At 36.6% G+C, this 14206-nt stretch overlaps 1 protein-coding gene across 16 annotated transcripts in view; it reads right to left on the reverse strand.

The window, feature by feature from the left end:
• Nucleotides 1-14206, reverse strand: part of DMD (dystrophin) — a 2092562-nt gene that overhangs the window by 1215963 nt on the left and 862393 nt on the right. For all 16 annotated transcript variants that reach the window (XM_053201917.1, XM_053201921.1, XM_053201923.1 and 13 more), the window contains one exon: nucleotides 13098-13259. In XM_053201917.1, the coding sequence (XP_053057892.1) occupies nucleotides 13098-13259 (162 nt within the window). The remainder of the gene's footprint in view (nucleotides 1-13097; nucleotides 13260-14206) is intronic.

A 14206-nucleotide genomic window follows, 5' to 3' on the forward strand; every position in this document is an offset into this window, starting at 1 on the left:
CTCAAGGTATATATAGTGAGGAAAAAATGAATTATACACATATTCCCCTAACCTTTTAAACTAGAGGGGTAAGAGAAGAGCACTGAAGGAAATCATCATCATCACCACAAAAGCAGCTATCTGTGAGCTTCTGTACCAACAGTTCACATACATTCATTTAATCACCTAATCAAACTAAGATACAAGTACGCGTCACCCTCATTTACAAATGAGAGTAGAAACGCTGACTTGTGCAAGGTAGCATACCTAGGAAGTAGCAGGCGGTGTCCTTTAAACAACTAGCCTTCCTCTTCAATTATGATTCAAAAATGAATGTGTCATCCACATGGACATTTGTCAGACCAGACAGATATTTCATCTCATGTGTGCACTCATCTCATTAATGGCATTTAGTTTATGAATTCAATTCAAGAAACAACTACTACATCTAGTCAATTCCACAGAGTGAGAACAAAACTAATGTCTCTATTCTTAAGGATTTTATGTTCTAGGAAGACAGAACATAGAGATACAAGTAAATTACAAAGCAGACATACAAGGAATATGTTTTTAAAAAAAAGCCCTCACACTATGTGATAAAAGAGAAGGCGCAATTCTTATTTTTACTAAAGAATCCGGTAAAATTTGAAGACATTGGCATAATTTAAATTGCACATGGTTGCGAAGGGGTTTTGGAGGGGTAGAGAATAAGAATATGGGATCTCATTTCAGGCTATGCTAATGATGCTACCAAAGACTGTGTTTGGAATATGCAGAGTGTATATACTTCATTTCATGGAAGGAAAAACTAGACGTGGGTAGAGCAATAATTACTTTGGAAAGGAGGAATTCGTGTGAAGCTACTGAACCTTAAGTTGCAGGGGCCCTCCTTTACAAAAGGCCCTTCTATAACTCACCAATAATTTTCTATTTCTAATTAGTATATATTTTTTTCTGAAATACTGCCCCCCTCAAAGCTGCCTCTACTCAGCCTGGCATTACAAAACAAAGCGAAGATAATGTAAGTGATCACTAAGACACAGATCTTCTGCTGATAAATTCCACATTTTCCCAAATAAGCCACACTGTTGTCAGGACTCATAAACTATAGGAACAACAGTGACTTACAGAAACACAACCCAAAACGTAAGCTTTATTTGTCACCAGGGTATGTGAAGGAACAAGTAACATGTCAGCAAAGTTTGACAACTGAGAACCCAAGGCAAAGCATTACACAGACTTTTGGAACATTCATATTTATGACAAGCTTTTAGACAGAGAGTTGAGAAGCTGAATTTCTGTATTCTTAGAAAGATCACCACCATTAAAATCATTAAAACTGAGAAACTGAGATTTTACTATAATTTATAGGTAAAATTCTTTCTAGAAAAATTCTCCCATCTGTAAGTATTGTTCTAATAGGATGAGAGATCAAAATTTCTTTATCGATTAAGTGGGTAATGCATGAAAAAACCCCAGTGAGTAAATATGTTTTGGAAATTAAGGATAAACATTTGTCTGTACCACAGAATATCTCAGAATATTTCGTATATTAACATACACTGCGGTACCATAAGGAATACAGTTCTTTGCTGAAATTATCCTGAAATTATCCTTTTGCTTTTGTTGTCAGACAATATCACACAAGTAGCTTTGGGGAAAACTACCTAATATATTTAGTGAATATATTCAATAACAACAATTCAATTCATTACTAAAATTATAAGAGAAAAATGGATATATATTTCCAATCAATTCTACTTAGGGAAGATGGCATAACATGCATCGTACTTTTATGTAGTGAGCTAGCACCTTTACAAATTAAATCCACAATTCTTACTTTCAAGTGGTAATTCATTTTTAGTTTGTACTTTGGATATCATTCACTACCTCCCTTATTTAACCTCATCAAATTAGTATTCTGGAACCACGTAATTAAAAACTGCGTATCACTTTAGGGCAAGTTTATTGCGAAATAGATACATGATTTGTTTAAATAACAGCTTATTATGGAAACTTCCAGGCAGACTGGACAATGTCCTATTTAAAAACTCTTTTATTTTTCTATCAATCAATCTTTTATTTTAATTTTTTCATATTTCAAGTTTTTATTTGAATTTCAGTTAGTTTGGGGCACCAGGGTGGCTTAGTTGGTTAAAGGTCCAACTTCAGCTTGGGTCATGATCTCACCGTTCAGTTTATAAGTTCGAACCCCCGCAACGGGCTCTCTGCTGTCAGCACAGAGCCTGCTTCAGATCCTCCGTCTCCCCCTCTGTCTGTCCCTCCCTCACTCATGCTCTCTCTCTCTCCCTCTCAAAAAAAAATTTTTTTAAATAAATTAACAAATAAATAAATAAATTCCAGCTAGTTAACTTACAGTGTGATATTGGTATCAGGAGTAGAATTCAGTGATTTGTCACTTCCATACAACACCACTGTTCATCACAAGTGCCCTCCATAGTCCCCATCACCTATTTAACCTATCCCCCCACCCACCTCCCCTCCGGCAAACTGCAGTTTGTTCTCTATAGTTAAGAGACTGCTTTATGGTTTGCCTCTCCCTTGCAATAAAAAAGACAAATACTACATCATCTTTCCTGACATTATGATCAGACAATGAAAAAATAATACTATAGAAGCAAACACTGAAAATGGAAAATTTAATGCAAAGGAAAATGATTTCCATACTTGGCTCCCAGATGTGTAAGATCTGCTCAAGATTTAAAAGCTGTATAATTTGAGTTCTATTTTCACGTAAGATCTACATCTACCAGGGTATGGATGAAAACTGAAGAAAACAACCAAACTGATATTGTGAATTCATCAGCTTGGCTTTATATAAATTCAGTAATTCTCCACAAAAATAAAAGGAAGTGAAGTAGCAAATCAGGGATACTGTTTTAGAACACCCTTGTATGGCTTAATAGGATTTCTCGGGCCGATAACTTTCAGGATGGCTGGATTTTCCCTTCTCATAAGGTGAAGTAACATAAAGCAAATTATGACATCATGCCATTAGCAAAAACAGACATGTGGTAATCCTGCCATTATGTTTATAACTAGCCCTATACAGTGAAAGTAGAAAAGAACAATGCAAATAGAAATAACCAATGTTTCACTAAAGAAGGGAAAGGGTAAATTATACAACTAAAAACTAGTCAAACTTTAAAGACATTTCCAATATAGCACTTTACCATTAACTGAGAAGAGAGCAGGGCTTTTTCCCATGATTTACCTCATCAGACCATTCTCATCTATCAAAATAATGACAGAAAATGGCAAGCGAAACTAAGCTGCAGCTGTCTAAAGCATTTAATGGAATAAAGGAAATTTTTCTATCAAATGATTACTGGAGCTTTTGTGATGTCAAATAAAGAAAATGATCCCAGAGAAAATAACTAAAATGTTTTGGAAAGAAAAAGATTAGAAGATGTCATGTTGAGATGATTAATGGAGAAATGTTAACACCATTAGATTAGTAATTTTAAAACAAATCACAATTCCGAAATTGCACCCTTGAGAAGGGGAAATAGCCACATATAATACAGACACACAAAATTAAAGGAAAAAAAATGTACTAAAAGAGCTTGGATTAGTTGTACTTTCAAAACAGTAGGGAGCAAGGGAAAAAGTGTACTAATTACGGTAGTGGGAAAATTATTTTGAAAAGTTTTAGACTATACTATACAGAATTTCAGTCAAGTACAAAGGAAAGAAGAAATTCACAGCTTTTTAGTACTGCTTGTAAAAAGATCCTGTGAATTCATTAGACGAGTTAGAAAGCGTGTTACCTATAAATTTTGTCAGATGGCGCAGTTTTGACTTTTCTCAGAAATATGCAGCAGGCCAAAGAGCTTGTTACACTCCAACAACTTAATTAGAGGCTCTTTGCAGGTCTGCGTGGCATGGTGGAACCCTCAATACATATTTGTTAAGTTAAATATATACATAAATGTAATTGTGTATATACACACATACCTAATGTGTGTGTGCACACTTATGCCATAATGGCAAACATTTATTTTTATTTTATTTTTATTTTTTTCATGTTTATTTTTGAGACAGAGACAGAGTATGAGTGGGGGAGGGGCAGAGAGAGAGGGAGAAACAGAACAGGCAAACATTTTATTTTATTATTATTATTTTTTGAATGTTTATTTTTGAGACAAAGAGAGACAGAGTATGAGCAGGGGAGGGGCAGAGAGAGAGGGAGAGACAGAATCCGAAACAGGCTCCGGGCTCTGAGCTGTCAGCACAGAGCCCGACAGGGGGCTTGAACCCACGAACCGTAAGCTCATGACCTGAGCCAAAGTCGGACACTCAAACAATTGAGCCACCCAGGTGCTCCAGTAATGGCAAACATTTTAATATTACTGAGATAAATTTAGCTATTAATTTAGTTCAATTGTAAGTACTCTGTGGAGCTCTATGTTAAGAAATTTAAGAAAATGGCTGACAACCATTTTCTTCCACCTCTCTCCTACTACTCTGATAGGAAGGGGAAAGGAGTGCTATGAAGAGAACATTCCATTTGAATGGGTTCAAAACATTTTGCTTGACATAGGAGTCATGTGGCATAGTAACAAATTTCTGGAAAAGCAGGTTTCTGTATTCGTTAAATTTTGCTTAAGCTTTTCAAATATAAAAGGTCGACCATAAATCTCTGGAAGAGAAAAACAACATGCAAATTTTTCTAAGTAAATTTGAGAACCTTTTAAAACCCAAAACTTGAATACTCGTGGAGTGATCATTCCTTACAATACATCTGAGAAATAATGCTGGTCATAGTTAAAATAATGGCAATGGCAATAGAACAGTCCGTTATAAATATACATTTTCAAGCAATTATGGTTACTTTTCAAATTAGGGAAGTGAAGAAACAAAACTTTGGGGGAAATCTGAAGTACTACATAGAAATTTGGGGAAGTATAGTGGCTATATGTCTTTGCCTGATAGAAAACTAATTATCAAAGTAAAGGAAGGAGATCTGAGCTAAAGTCCCAGCTTCAGTGAAAATGCTTTAGAAATGACATCCATTAAATGTATTTGCCTATGAACAACTGAAACATTATAATATTACTATGTAAAATCTTATAGTGGACACAAGGATGATCAAGAATAAATATCCACCATTTAAGTCAATTCCAGGTTACTTCACAAAATTCCTCACATTTAATCCTTTACTATGCATGAAAACAATGGATTAAAAAAGTTGAGGGGTGCTTGGGTGGCTCAGTCAGTTGAACATCAAACTCTTGATTTTGGCTCAGGTCATGATCTCATCATTCCTTTGAGCCCCTCATTGGGCTCTGTGCTGACAGCATGGGAGCCTGCTGGGGATTCTCTGTTTCCCTGTGTGTCACTACCCCGCTCTGTCTGTCTGCCTGTCTGTCCGTCTGTCTGTCCATCTGTCTGTCTCTCTCTCTCTATCAATAAATAAACTTGAAAAGAAAGTTGACAGTAAACTGAACTTGTTTTTTTTTTAAATATGCTATTTGCAATATTGTCTATTAAACAGTCTCTTTTAAAATCAACTTTATTGGGGTGCCAGGGTAGCTCAGTTGGATAAGTGTACAACTCTTGATTTTGACTCAGGTAATGATCTCACAGTTCATGATTGCAAGCACTGTGTCCATGAGTTTGAGCCCTGCACGGAGCCCTGGCCGCGCAGAGCCTGCTTGGGATTCTCCCTCCCTCCCTCTCTCTCTGCCCCTCCCCTGCTCTCTCTCTCAAAATAAATATACTTTAAAAAAAATTTTTTAACGTTTATTTTTGAGACAGAGAGAGACAGAGCATGAACAGGGGAGGGGCAGAGAGAGAGGGAGACACAGAATCTGAAACAGGCTCCAGGCTCTGAGCTGTCAGCACAGAGCCCGATGCGGGGCTCGAAGTCACGGACCGTGAGATCATGACCTGAGCCGAAGTCAGACGCTTAACCGACCAAGCCACCCAGGCGCCCCCAAAAATAAAAATAAATAAAATCAACTTCAGTGAGGTACAGTTTATGTACCACAGAATTCAACAAATGCAAAAGTCAGCATATTTTAAATTTACAGTTTTTTTTTCAACGTTTTATTTATTTTGGGGACAGAGAGAGACAGAGCATGAACGGGGGAGGGGCTGAGAGAGAGGGAGACACAGAATCGGAAACAGGCTCCAGGCTCTGAGCCATCAGCCCAGAGCCCGACGCGGGGCTCGAACTCACGGACTGTGAGATCGTGACCTGGCTGAAGTCGGACGCTTAACCGATTGCGCCACCCAGGCACCCCTAAATTTACAGTTTTGAAACCACTGCCACCATTTGATTTGTAGAACATTTCTATAGCTCCCTCAAATGATCCCATGTGTCCATTTTCAACAACTCATTATCCCCATCCCCATCCCCAGCTTCAATCAATCATGTAGCCTGTTCAAATATTCCCTTAGACCTAAATATTTGACTTATCTACCTCATTAAAATATTGTAATCATAAAATAACACAATGCAGATACTTTGAAAACAGTCACCATTCACATGGTACAGTCCTTTAAAGGACTGGACTAATACATGGAAAGGCTGGGCTGTGTACTTTCTGCTAATCGTTCCTTCTCACGTGAAAAATGGTATTCAGTACTACTTAAAATCTTTTCAAACTGTTCCAAAGTTCCAAACCTTGGCAGAATTATAAAACACTGTGACAAGATGTTATGAGGATACCTACTAAGTCCCATTTTAAAAATGGTTCTTGAGGATTATAGTAAACATGTCTGGTCACCAATTCTTTGATTTTCATCTTCTTTTCTGCTATCTTACAGCAAGATGGCAAAATCCATTTTAGGCTTGTCTCTTTTTTTTTTTTTTTAAAACAGTTCTTGGCACATTTATCTGGCACATACTTAGTGACTAAATGTGGTACAACTTTCAGGAATTGAATAAATTCACCAAATATTTATTGAGGACCTGCTAGGTAGTCCTGATCTCTTATAAGCTGACATTTGGTAGGTAGTGAATTGAGGTTGACAGGGAAAACAACAAGGAAACTAATTAAAAAATAAACAAGGAGTTTCAGACGGTCATAAATGCCACAGAGAAAATAAAACATTGGGTGTGTACACAAAGCCAAGTGTTATCTTGGTGTGCATTTCAGGTTTATAACTTCTCTGTAGGTTAGTTTTGGAATAAATATCTATTTGTATAAGAAAAAAAAAAGAAAAAACTGGTTGAATCTAAATTGCCTTAAAATATTCTGAGTACTGCAAGAATCTCCACTGCGACCATAGCCAGATGCAGCTCCCTTCACCTTTGTGTTTAGAATGTGTAGATTTTCACAACAGGAGGCTGTAATTTAACTGCAGACTTAAGATGTATACTTTTGAGTTTATAAAATGAAAGATGTCCATTTCTTTACCACTATACATCCTGTGAGGACATGATACCATGTAATTTTTCCAAGTACAGTCAATGATGGGTAGCACGTTTCATTCATTCATTCATTTATTTATTTATTTATTTATTTATTTATTTATTTAAGCGTTTGTTTTTTTGTTTTTGTTTTTGTTTTTGAGAGAGAGGGAAAGAGACAGACAGACAGAGCATGGGTAGGGGAGGGGCAGAGAGACAGGGAGACAGAATCTGAAGCAGGCTCCAGGCTCTGTGCTGTCAGCACAGAGCCCGATGCGGGGCTCAAACTCACAAACTGTGAGATCATGACCTGAGCTGAAGTCGGAGGCTCAACTGACTATGCTACCTAGGCACCCCAAAGGTAGCAAATTTCTAATCTGGTGCACCCTCTGCAACTCTTGCTTGCAATTATTTCCCACACTGTTAAATATACCAAAATAATAACAGTCATTCTAAATGGGGGAATCATCAGGTCTATACAGTAACACGCATAGGGAGCAGTGCAATGTTAGAGCACATTCGAAATTAATTGTGTTGTGTGTGCCATCATATTTCTACTGCTTGGTGAAAAGAAACTATTTCTGCTATGCCCATGTGGGGTTTACCATTGGAACCCAAATGTCTGTAATACATCTGCATATTCTTCTTCTATGGTTAAATTACTTCATCATCACATAAATCCGGAATGAATTCTGCTGTGAGGATTTAGACGGTCTAATCCATAAATCAGGGAAGTAGGCTGCAGAGTTAAACTGTTGTGAGTCTTTTGGCACTCAAATGTGCTTATTTACATTGTAAAAGTCTTTTTTATTCTAGAATGAAATCATAAGCTTAATCTGATAGACCAAAATCCGTACTTAGATCTTTATTTTTTAAGCCATTGATTTTGATAGTTTGGGATGCTTACATTTAAATATGGTCAAACATATTTAAACTGAGTTATAAGATTTAGTTTCAGTAAACACAGGAAGACCTCACTTAGGAATTATTTTGATGTGCACCTAATGCAGTCAGCTTAAATTCGCAGCTTTCTTTTTTTTTTCCTTTTGACATATTCTTTTGGGTTTTTTTTTTTTTGATATTGAATTTACTGTCAAATTGGTTTCCATACAACACCCAGTGCTCAAAAGAAGATCGTTCTTTTCTATTTGTCGATGCTAAGTTTTAGCCACATTGCTGATGGGATAGAAAAAGAGATGGAATGAAGAAATCTGGTCTATAGTGAACCTGGAATACTCAAAAGTCCTATCATGACAAGTGAAATATAGGAGCACTTTTCTATGGTGATTATGAGGTCCTCTCCTTTGATGATAACTTGCTTCCTCAACTGCTTTAAATTTTTTTCTCTCTACTCATGCACCTAAGTACACTATGTGGGAGATGATGTTGTAAAAGATGGGATGAGGAATCTGCAGGATTCCTGCAGGATGTAGTTGAGCTACTGCCAACACTGCTAAGCAGCCCCACTGCTTCTTGTGGTAATCTTAGTGATACCGTAATATTCTCTCTCAAGTGCACATCATCAACACTCAATGATATAGAGCATTTCAACAGCTACCAATGGTGGATTTTTCGCAGGTACTGCAGAATCAAGACAATGAAATTACTGGAATAGGAAAGAAAAAAAATGCTGACTGAAATGTCTTCGTAATTTTGCAAATTACAGATATTAAAGTGGTTATTTAGACAGGACTATCATGGCTCCTACAATAATTTAGAGGCACATCCGAGCTAATTGGCACATTAACATATGCAGAATTAGGGGGAGCGGATAAGAAAGCAAGAAAACCAAGTCAAATTCATTTTCAAACATCCTTGTTGAAAATTCTGTTTGTCTGAATTAATTCATTTCTGCAGGAATTCTCAGCTGTGTTTTCTACTTTCATCCAATTACCATAAGAGTAAGGGCACAATCAAAATTGAAGAAAGTCACCCCAACTCCCTCCCATTGAAATCCTGACAATGCCATACATGTGAACGACAAGGAGTAAGTACTCAGACATGTGATGTGAAGAAAAGACTGTGGGGCAACTCAGCCATTACCAAGAGTGAACTCTCCAAAGCTGTTCTCAACCTTTGCTACATGTGAAAATACCCTGGAGAATTTCCAATAATTCTCATGACTGAGTCTACACAGAAATTCTGACATGATTGGCCGAGGGCACCCCCTGGGAACTTCGATTTTTCTTCCAGATCTTAGGTGCTAAAACTAAACGTCCATGTTTTGGTAAGTTCTGCAGGAAAATTAAGGAGTAAATAACTATATCCGTGGTATGTGTTTCTTTGCAGTTAGCTAATTTAATGATTTTATTCTGCAAAATTACAATGCTGTTTTGAGGAAATTCTCCGTGATTTTTATATTTTAATCATACTATTTTTGAAATAGTTCTTTAACTTTCTGATTTATGTATCTAGAAGATAAACTTGTGTATCTAGACGAACTCTCCCCATTTGCTTTATTCTATTTGAATCAATAAGATGTCACCTTAATTTTGGACTTGAATAAAGATCTCTCTTTAAATGGCCTGGCATTGGGGCTTTGATGCTGTGGTCAAACTATTCAAGATTTTGGTGTGTTTATGTGTGATTGTCTGAAAAGAAATGCTCAGGTCACTGTAAGCTCCGATATCCTTGCAGTATGTAGTCTTATTGTCTAAATGGTTAAGCTTTACTCATGTGAGCTCATGCCAGTAAATACAACAGTATATATTTTTAATCAGATTTAGAATCAGAAGGCTCAATTCTATAATCATGACAGATAACTGATCAATTAACACGCTGAGGCAGGGTGGGGGGCTCATTTCTGCCTTATAGTTACAAATGCAAATGGAATCCAAGGACCTATTCTGGTCTATATCTACTTTTATAAATAGTAAGAGTATATATGAAGAGTTAGAAAGTATACACATTGCATGGATGTCCTTAATACCAGGAATTTGTTACACCTGAGAATCTTAATCTTAAGAGGCAGAAAAAGAAGGCTTGAAGAACAGATTTAATTTTGATAGCAAAACTATCACTGCACCACACGGTGGAGTCAGACATCCACAAATCTAAGTGGCCAGTGTGTGACAGGAAATCAGAGCACATTATTTAAGATGACTAAATACGGTAATGCTATTCCTTTTGTCTGGCTTCTCAGTGATATACTAAAACAAGTACTGATTCCTGAAATGGGAAAGCTAAGTCCACTGAATCTTTTATTTTATTTTTTTAAATTTTTCAATGTTTATTTATTTTTGAGGAGAGAGAGAGAGAGAGAGAGAGAGAGAGAGAGAGAGAGCGCACCAGCAAGGGCAGAGAGAGAGAGGGAGACACAGAATCCAAAGCAGGATCCAGGCTCTGACCTGGCAGCACAGAGCCTCATGCAGGGCTCGAACCCACGAACTGCAAGATCATGACCTGGGCTGAAGTCGGATGCTTAAATGACTGAGCCACCCAGGCGCCCCCCCATCCCTGACAGAATCTTTTAATTAGCAATGAAGTCTGATGAAAATTTAAAGAGACAAGTTGTTTTGCATTAATATAAACCATTAAAATTAGCCCCCATGATATACACTCAAAAAAAAAAATGTCATTTTGGTGGCATTCTTAGTGGCTTCTTTGTCTGACAAACTCTGCTTATGTTCTTACTTCACAGACAACCTCTTTACTTTCTACTTGTTTCTTTGAAGAGAGTTTCAAATCAAGCTTCAGGAAATGCAATCCTTGAAGTAAATCTGAGTACCTGATAACTCTGTTCCAGAAAACAATTCACTAGCTGTCATCTTAAAAGAATATCTTGGAGAAGAATGTTTCAATAGCTTTCAGGAGGCTTGCATTTTCCAATATTATATATTACCAGTGGCGGAATTCAAAGCCGAGAAGTATCTTGAAAATGCCCGTGCAACCAGAAATTCATGGAAAACGGATTTGAGCCTGTTAGTGCTCTAAAATCCCTTTTCTCAAGTAGATTTGAAATTTCTTAGTTGACATGTGTGCTGTTATTTCCAAGTACTTCAAACTGTGATAATTAAAAACATTTTTACTACAGCTTTTTTAGTGGAGAAAACCAAACACTTTCTATTATAGTATTAAAAACTAGTATGTTATATTCATGTTTATGGAATCCTGGATTTATATCTCAGTTAAAATACTCAGGATCCATAGCCTTTTCAACGAAACAAGCTGTTTTTTTTTTTCCTAAAAGCTCCCATTTGTTTCTAAAACAATAACAGCTATTGCTTGTTTCAAATTTGCTACTCATACTTCCATTCTGTAAGCCTTAAAAAACTATATATTTTATAGTACAAATGTTCACTTTTAATGTTTATTACTTATACTGTTCAAAATTTCCCTTAATTATATTCAGAAATTTATGAGCAGTCTTTAATCAAACATTCCTCCAAGTTTATGTCACTAAATTAAAAAAAGAATCGATTCTATTCTGCTTTTAGTTTATAATCATGTAGTCCTTCCCAACTCAGTAATTTATGTCATTCCTGACATGCATTTTTCTAAAGCCTGCCTATAAAATTTCCTATGTAACTTACGAGGATTCTGCCAACAGGATTCCCCCAAACCACATCTTCTTCATCCCCTGTTGCACTGAGGAACCCCTCTGCCCTGGGCTTGGTAACTCTATCGAAACCACCTATACTCTGCCCCGTGTTCTCAGGGACTTCTTTGGTCAGAATTTGACAATATGGTAAAGTGTCCCATGCTACTGTGTACAATGATGCTCTGGATACCAATTTAACTATGACTCAGTGCACTGTAATTGCACTATAACCATGACCTATAAATCCAAGAGTTAATCCAAAAATTCATTTTAAAATGAGAATACTCGGGCATCTCCACCAGTTAGTGCAAAGAGGGCCTTTGGGATGGGTATATAACCTTCTAATGCCCCTCCTATCATAACATACTTCTCTGAGTCATCCTTGGCTGTTAGGTTCATAATATGTACCTAAGATCTGAAAAGTAGCTACATTACTATCAGAAAATATCAAAGATACTGAAATAAATAATACCTACCATACTTTACATAGGTTGAAATGTTATTTAAAAATAGAATTGCAGCTTTTAAAAAATACTTTCCAAGGTAAAAGTTAATTGAGGTATAGCTTAAATTTATAAAGTATAAAGGGATCTTAGATTGATTTCCATTACTGTTTTAACTCTCATTCTAGAAAATCTGGCTTGGGACAGTTCGGATTGAACAGAGTGGGATGTGTGAGTACATGTGAGTGTATATGGTATGATTATTAGTAATTAAATGCAAATTTATATCTCAAACATTTTGCTATTAACTACTTGCAATACATTAAGTGTAGAATATAGAGATCCTATGAATTATGATTCCAAGATAACAGAGATGAGCTGATAATAAAATATTTGAGACTGAATTTTTTGAGGCTGCATTTTTAGTGGTACCACTAAAACTAATTTGTTTACAATTTACATTCCTAAGGCTTCCCTCTAGCTTTAGTCTGAAAATACTGAGAAACAGCAGACTTCCATATGACATTTCCCTATCTTTTAAGTATCTATTTTAAATTCTGCCACCATATATTTTCAAAAATAAAGCTTAGAGTACTATCCTAGAGCTCTCTTTTCCCCGTACCTCCAGATACTCAAATCAGCCAATGAAATAACCCTCCGTACAATGAGCCGCATAAATTTTAACTCAGAAATTCAGCAATGTCCTGTTCAGATAATACACCCAATAACAGTAGCTCATTCCCAGTCTACTTGCCTGGGCTTCCTGAGGCATCTGAGCTGCGTCCACTTTGTCAGCAATATAAGCTGCCAACTGCTTGTCAATGGATGAGAGGGACTCCTGAATTAAGTGCAAGGATTTTTCGATCTCCTGGGCAGACTGGATACTCTGTTCAAGCAACTTTTGCCTCCTCACAGCCTAAAGAAAATCAGTGAGAATGAATCAGTGAAATGCTTACTCGTGGTAGTTTTTCTGCAACCCAGCTGCAAAGTAAATGAAGATTCTAGATTCTTCCACCATCACCTTTTTGTAAGATAGATTCCGCAGCTTCCTGCCACTCATTCAGCTCTGCTTACACAAATAAGAGTAAGAATGAGAAAAAAAAAAAAAAAAGGAATTAGCATACAGAACTACAGGATCAGGAATATACGCAGGACAAAACCACAGAATTATGCACATCAAGGAAAGAGGGTGGAAAAAACATTAGTGAAAGCATCTTGGACACTGCAATCTGTCGTTCTCAGACCGAATGTTCCTCCTGATCTCATTATATAGTTCAAGAGATTTGGTTTACTTAGAATAGGGTCATCGTCATCACAATCCAATTCAAGATGGATAATCTACTTCCACCAGTGAGACACATAGACAATCTGTTCAGAATCAGCTCCTTTTCAAAAGGAGAATTTCACATAGTCATCTGGTTGTGGATTTATTTTAAATATGACTTGTACCCGTTTTCCATGGGCTTTTTCCGCCATTTTTTTTTCACAATTTGATTATGGAAATAACTTGCACAACTGGATCTGTGTTACTGCTGAGGCGGAACAAATAAGTAATCCTAATATAGCCGCAATTAATCTTGATTGTTACTATAGGTATGATTAAGATAATTTAACATTTTCCAAATATAAATAGCAATGCTGAACAGATTGCACAGTCTCCCTTCAAGGATCTGTTCACCTTTAAAAGAAGAGTTCTAAAAGTAAGGAATGGGACAAGGAATTTAATGAGAATTCCTTAAGTTATGCATCATACCAAGTACTTTTTCTTTCTAACACGATGTGTACACATGATTACCTGGTACAAGAGAACTATCCTTCCCACACACCATGAATGGGGTTTTAAAAATGTCCCTGCTTCTGATG

Source organism: Acinonyx jubatus, chromosome X (genome assembly GCF_027475565.1).
Source record: "Acinonyx jubatus isolate Ajub_Pintada_27869175 chromosome X, VMU_Ajub_asm_v1.0, whole genome shotgun sequence".
Classification (NCBI taxonomy): Eukaryota; Metazoa; Chordata; class Mammalia; order Carnivora; family Felidae; genus Acinonyx; species Acinonyx jubatus.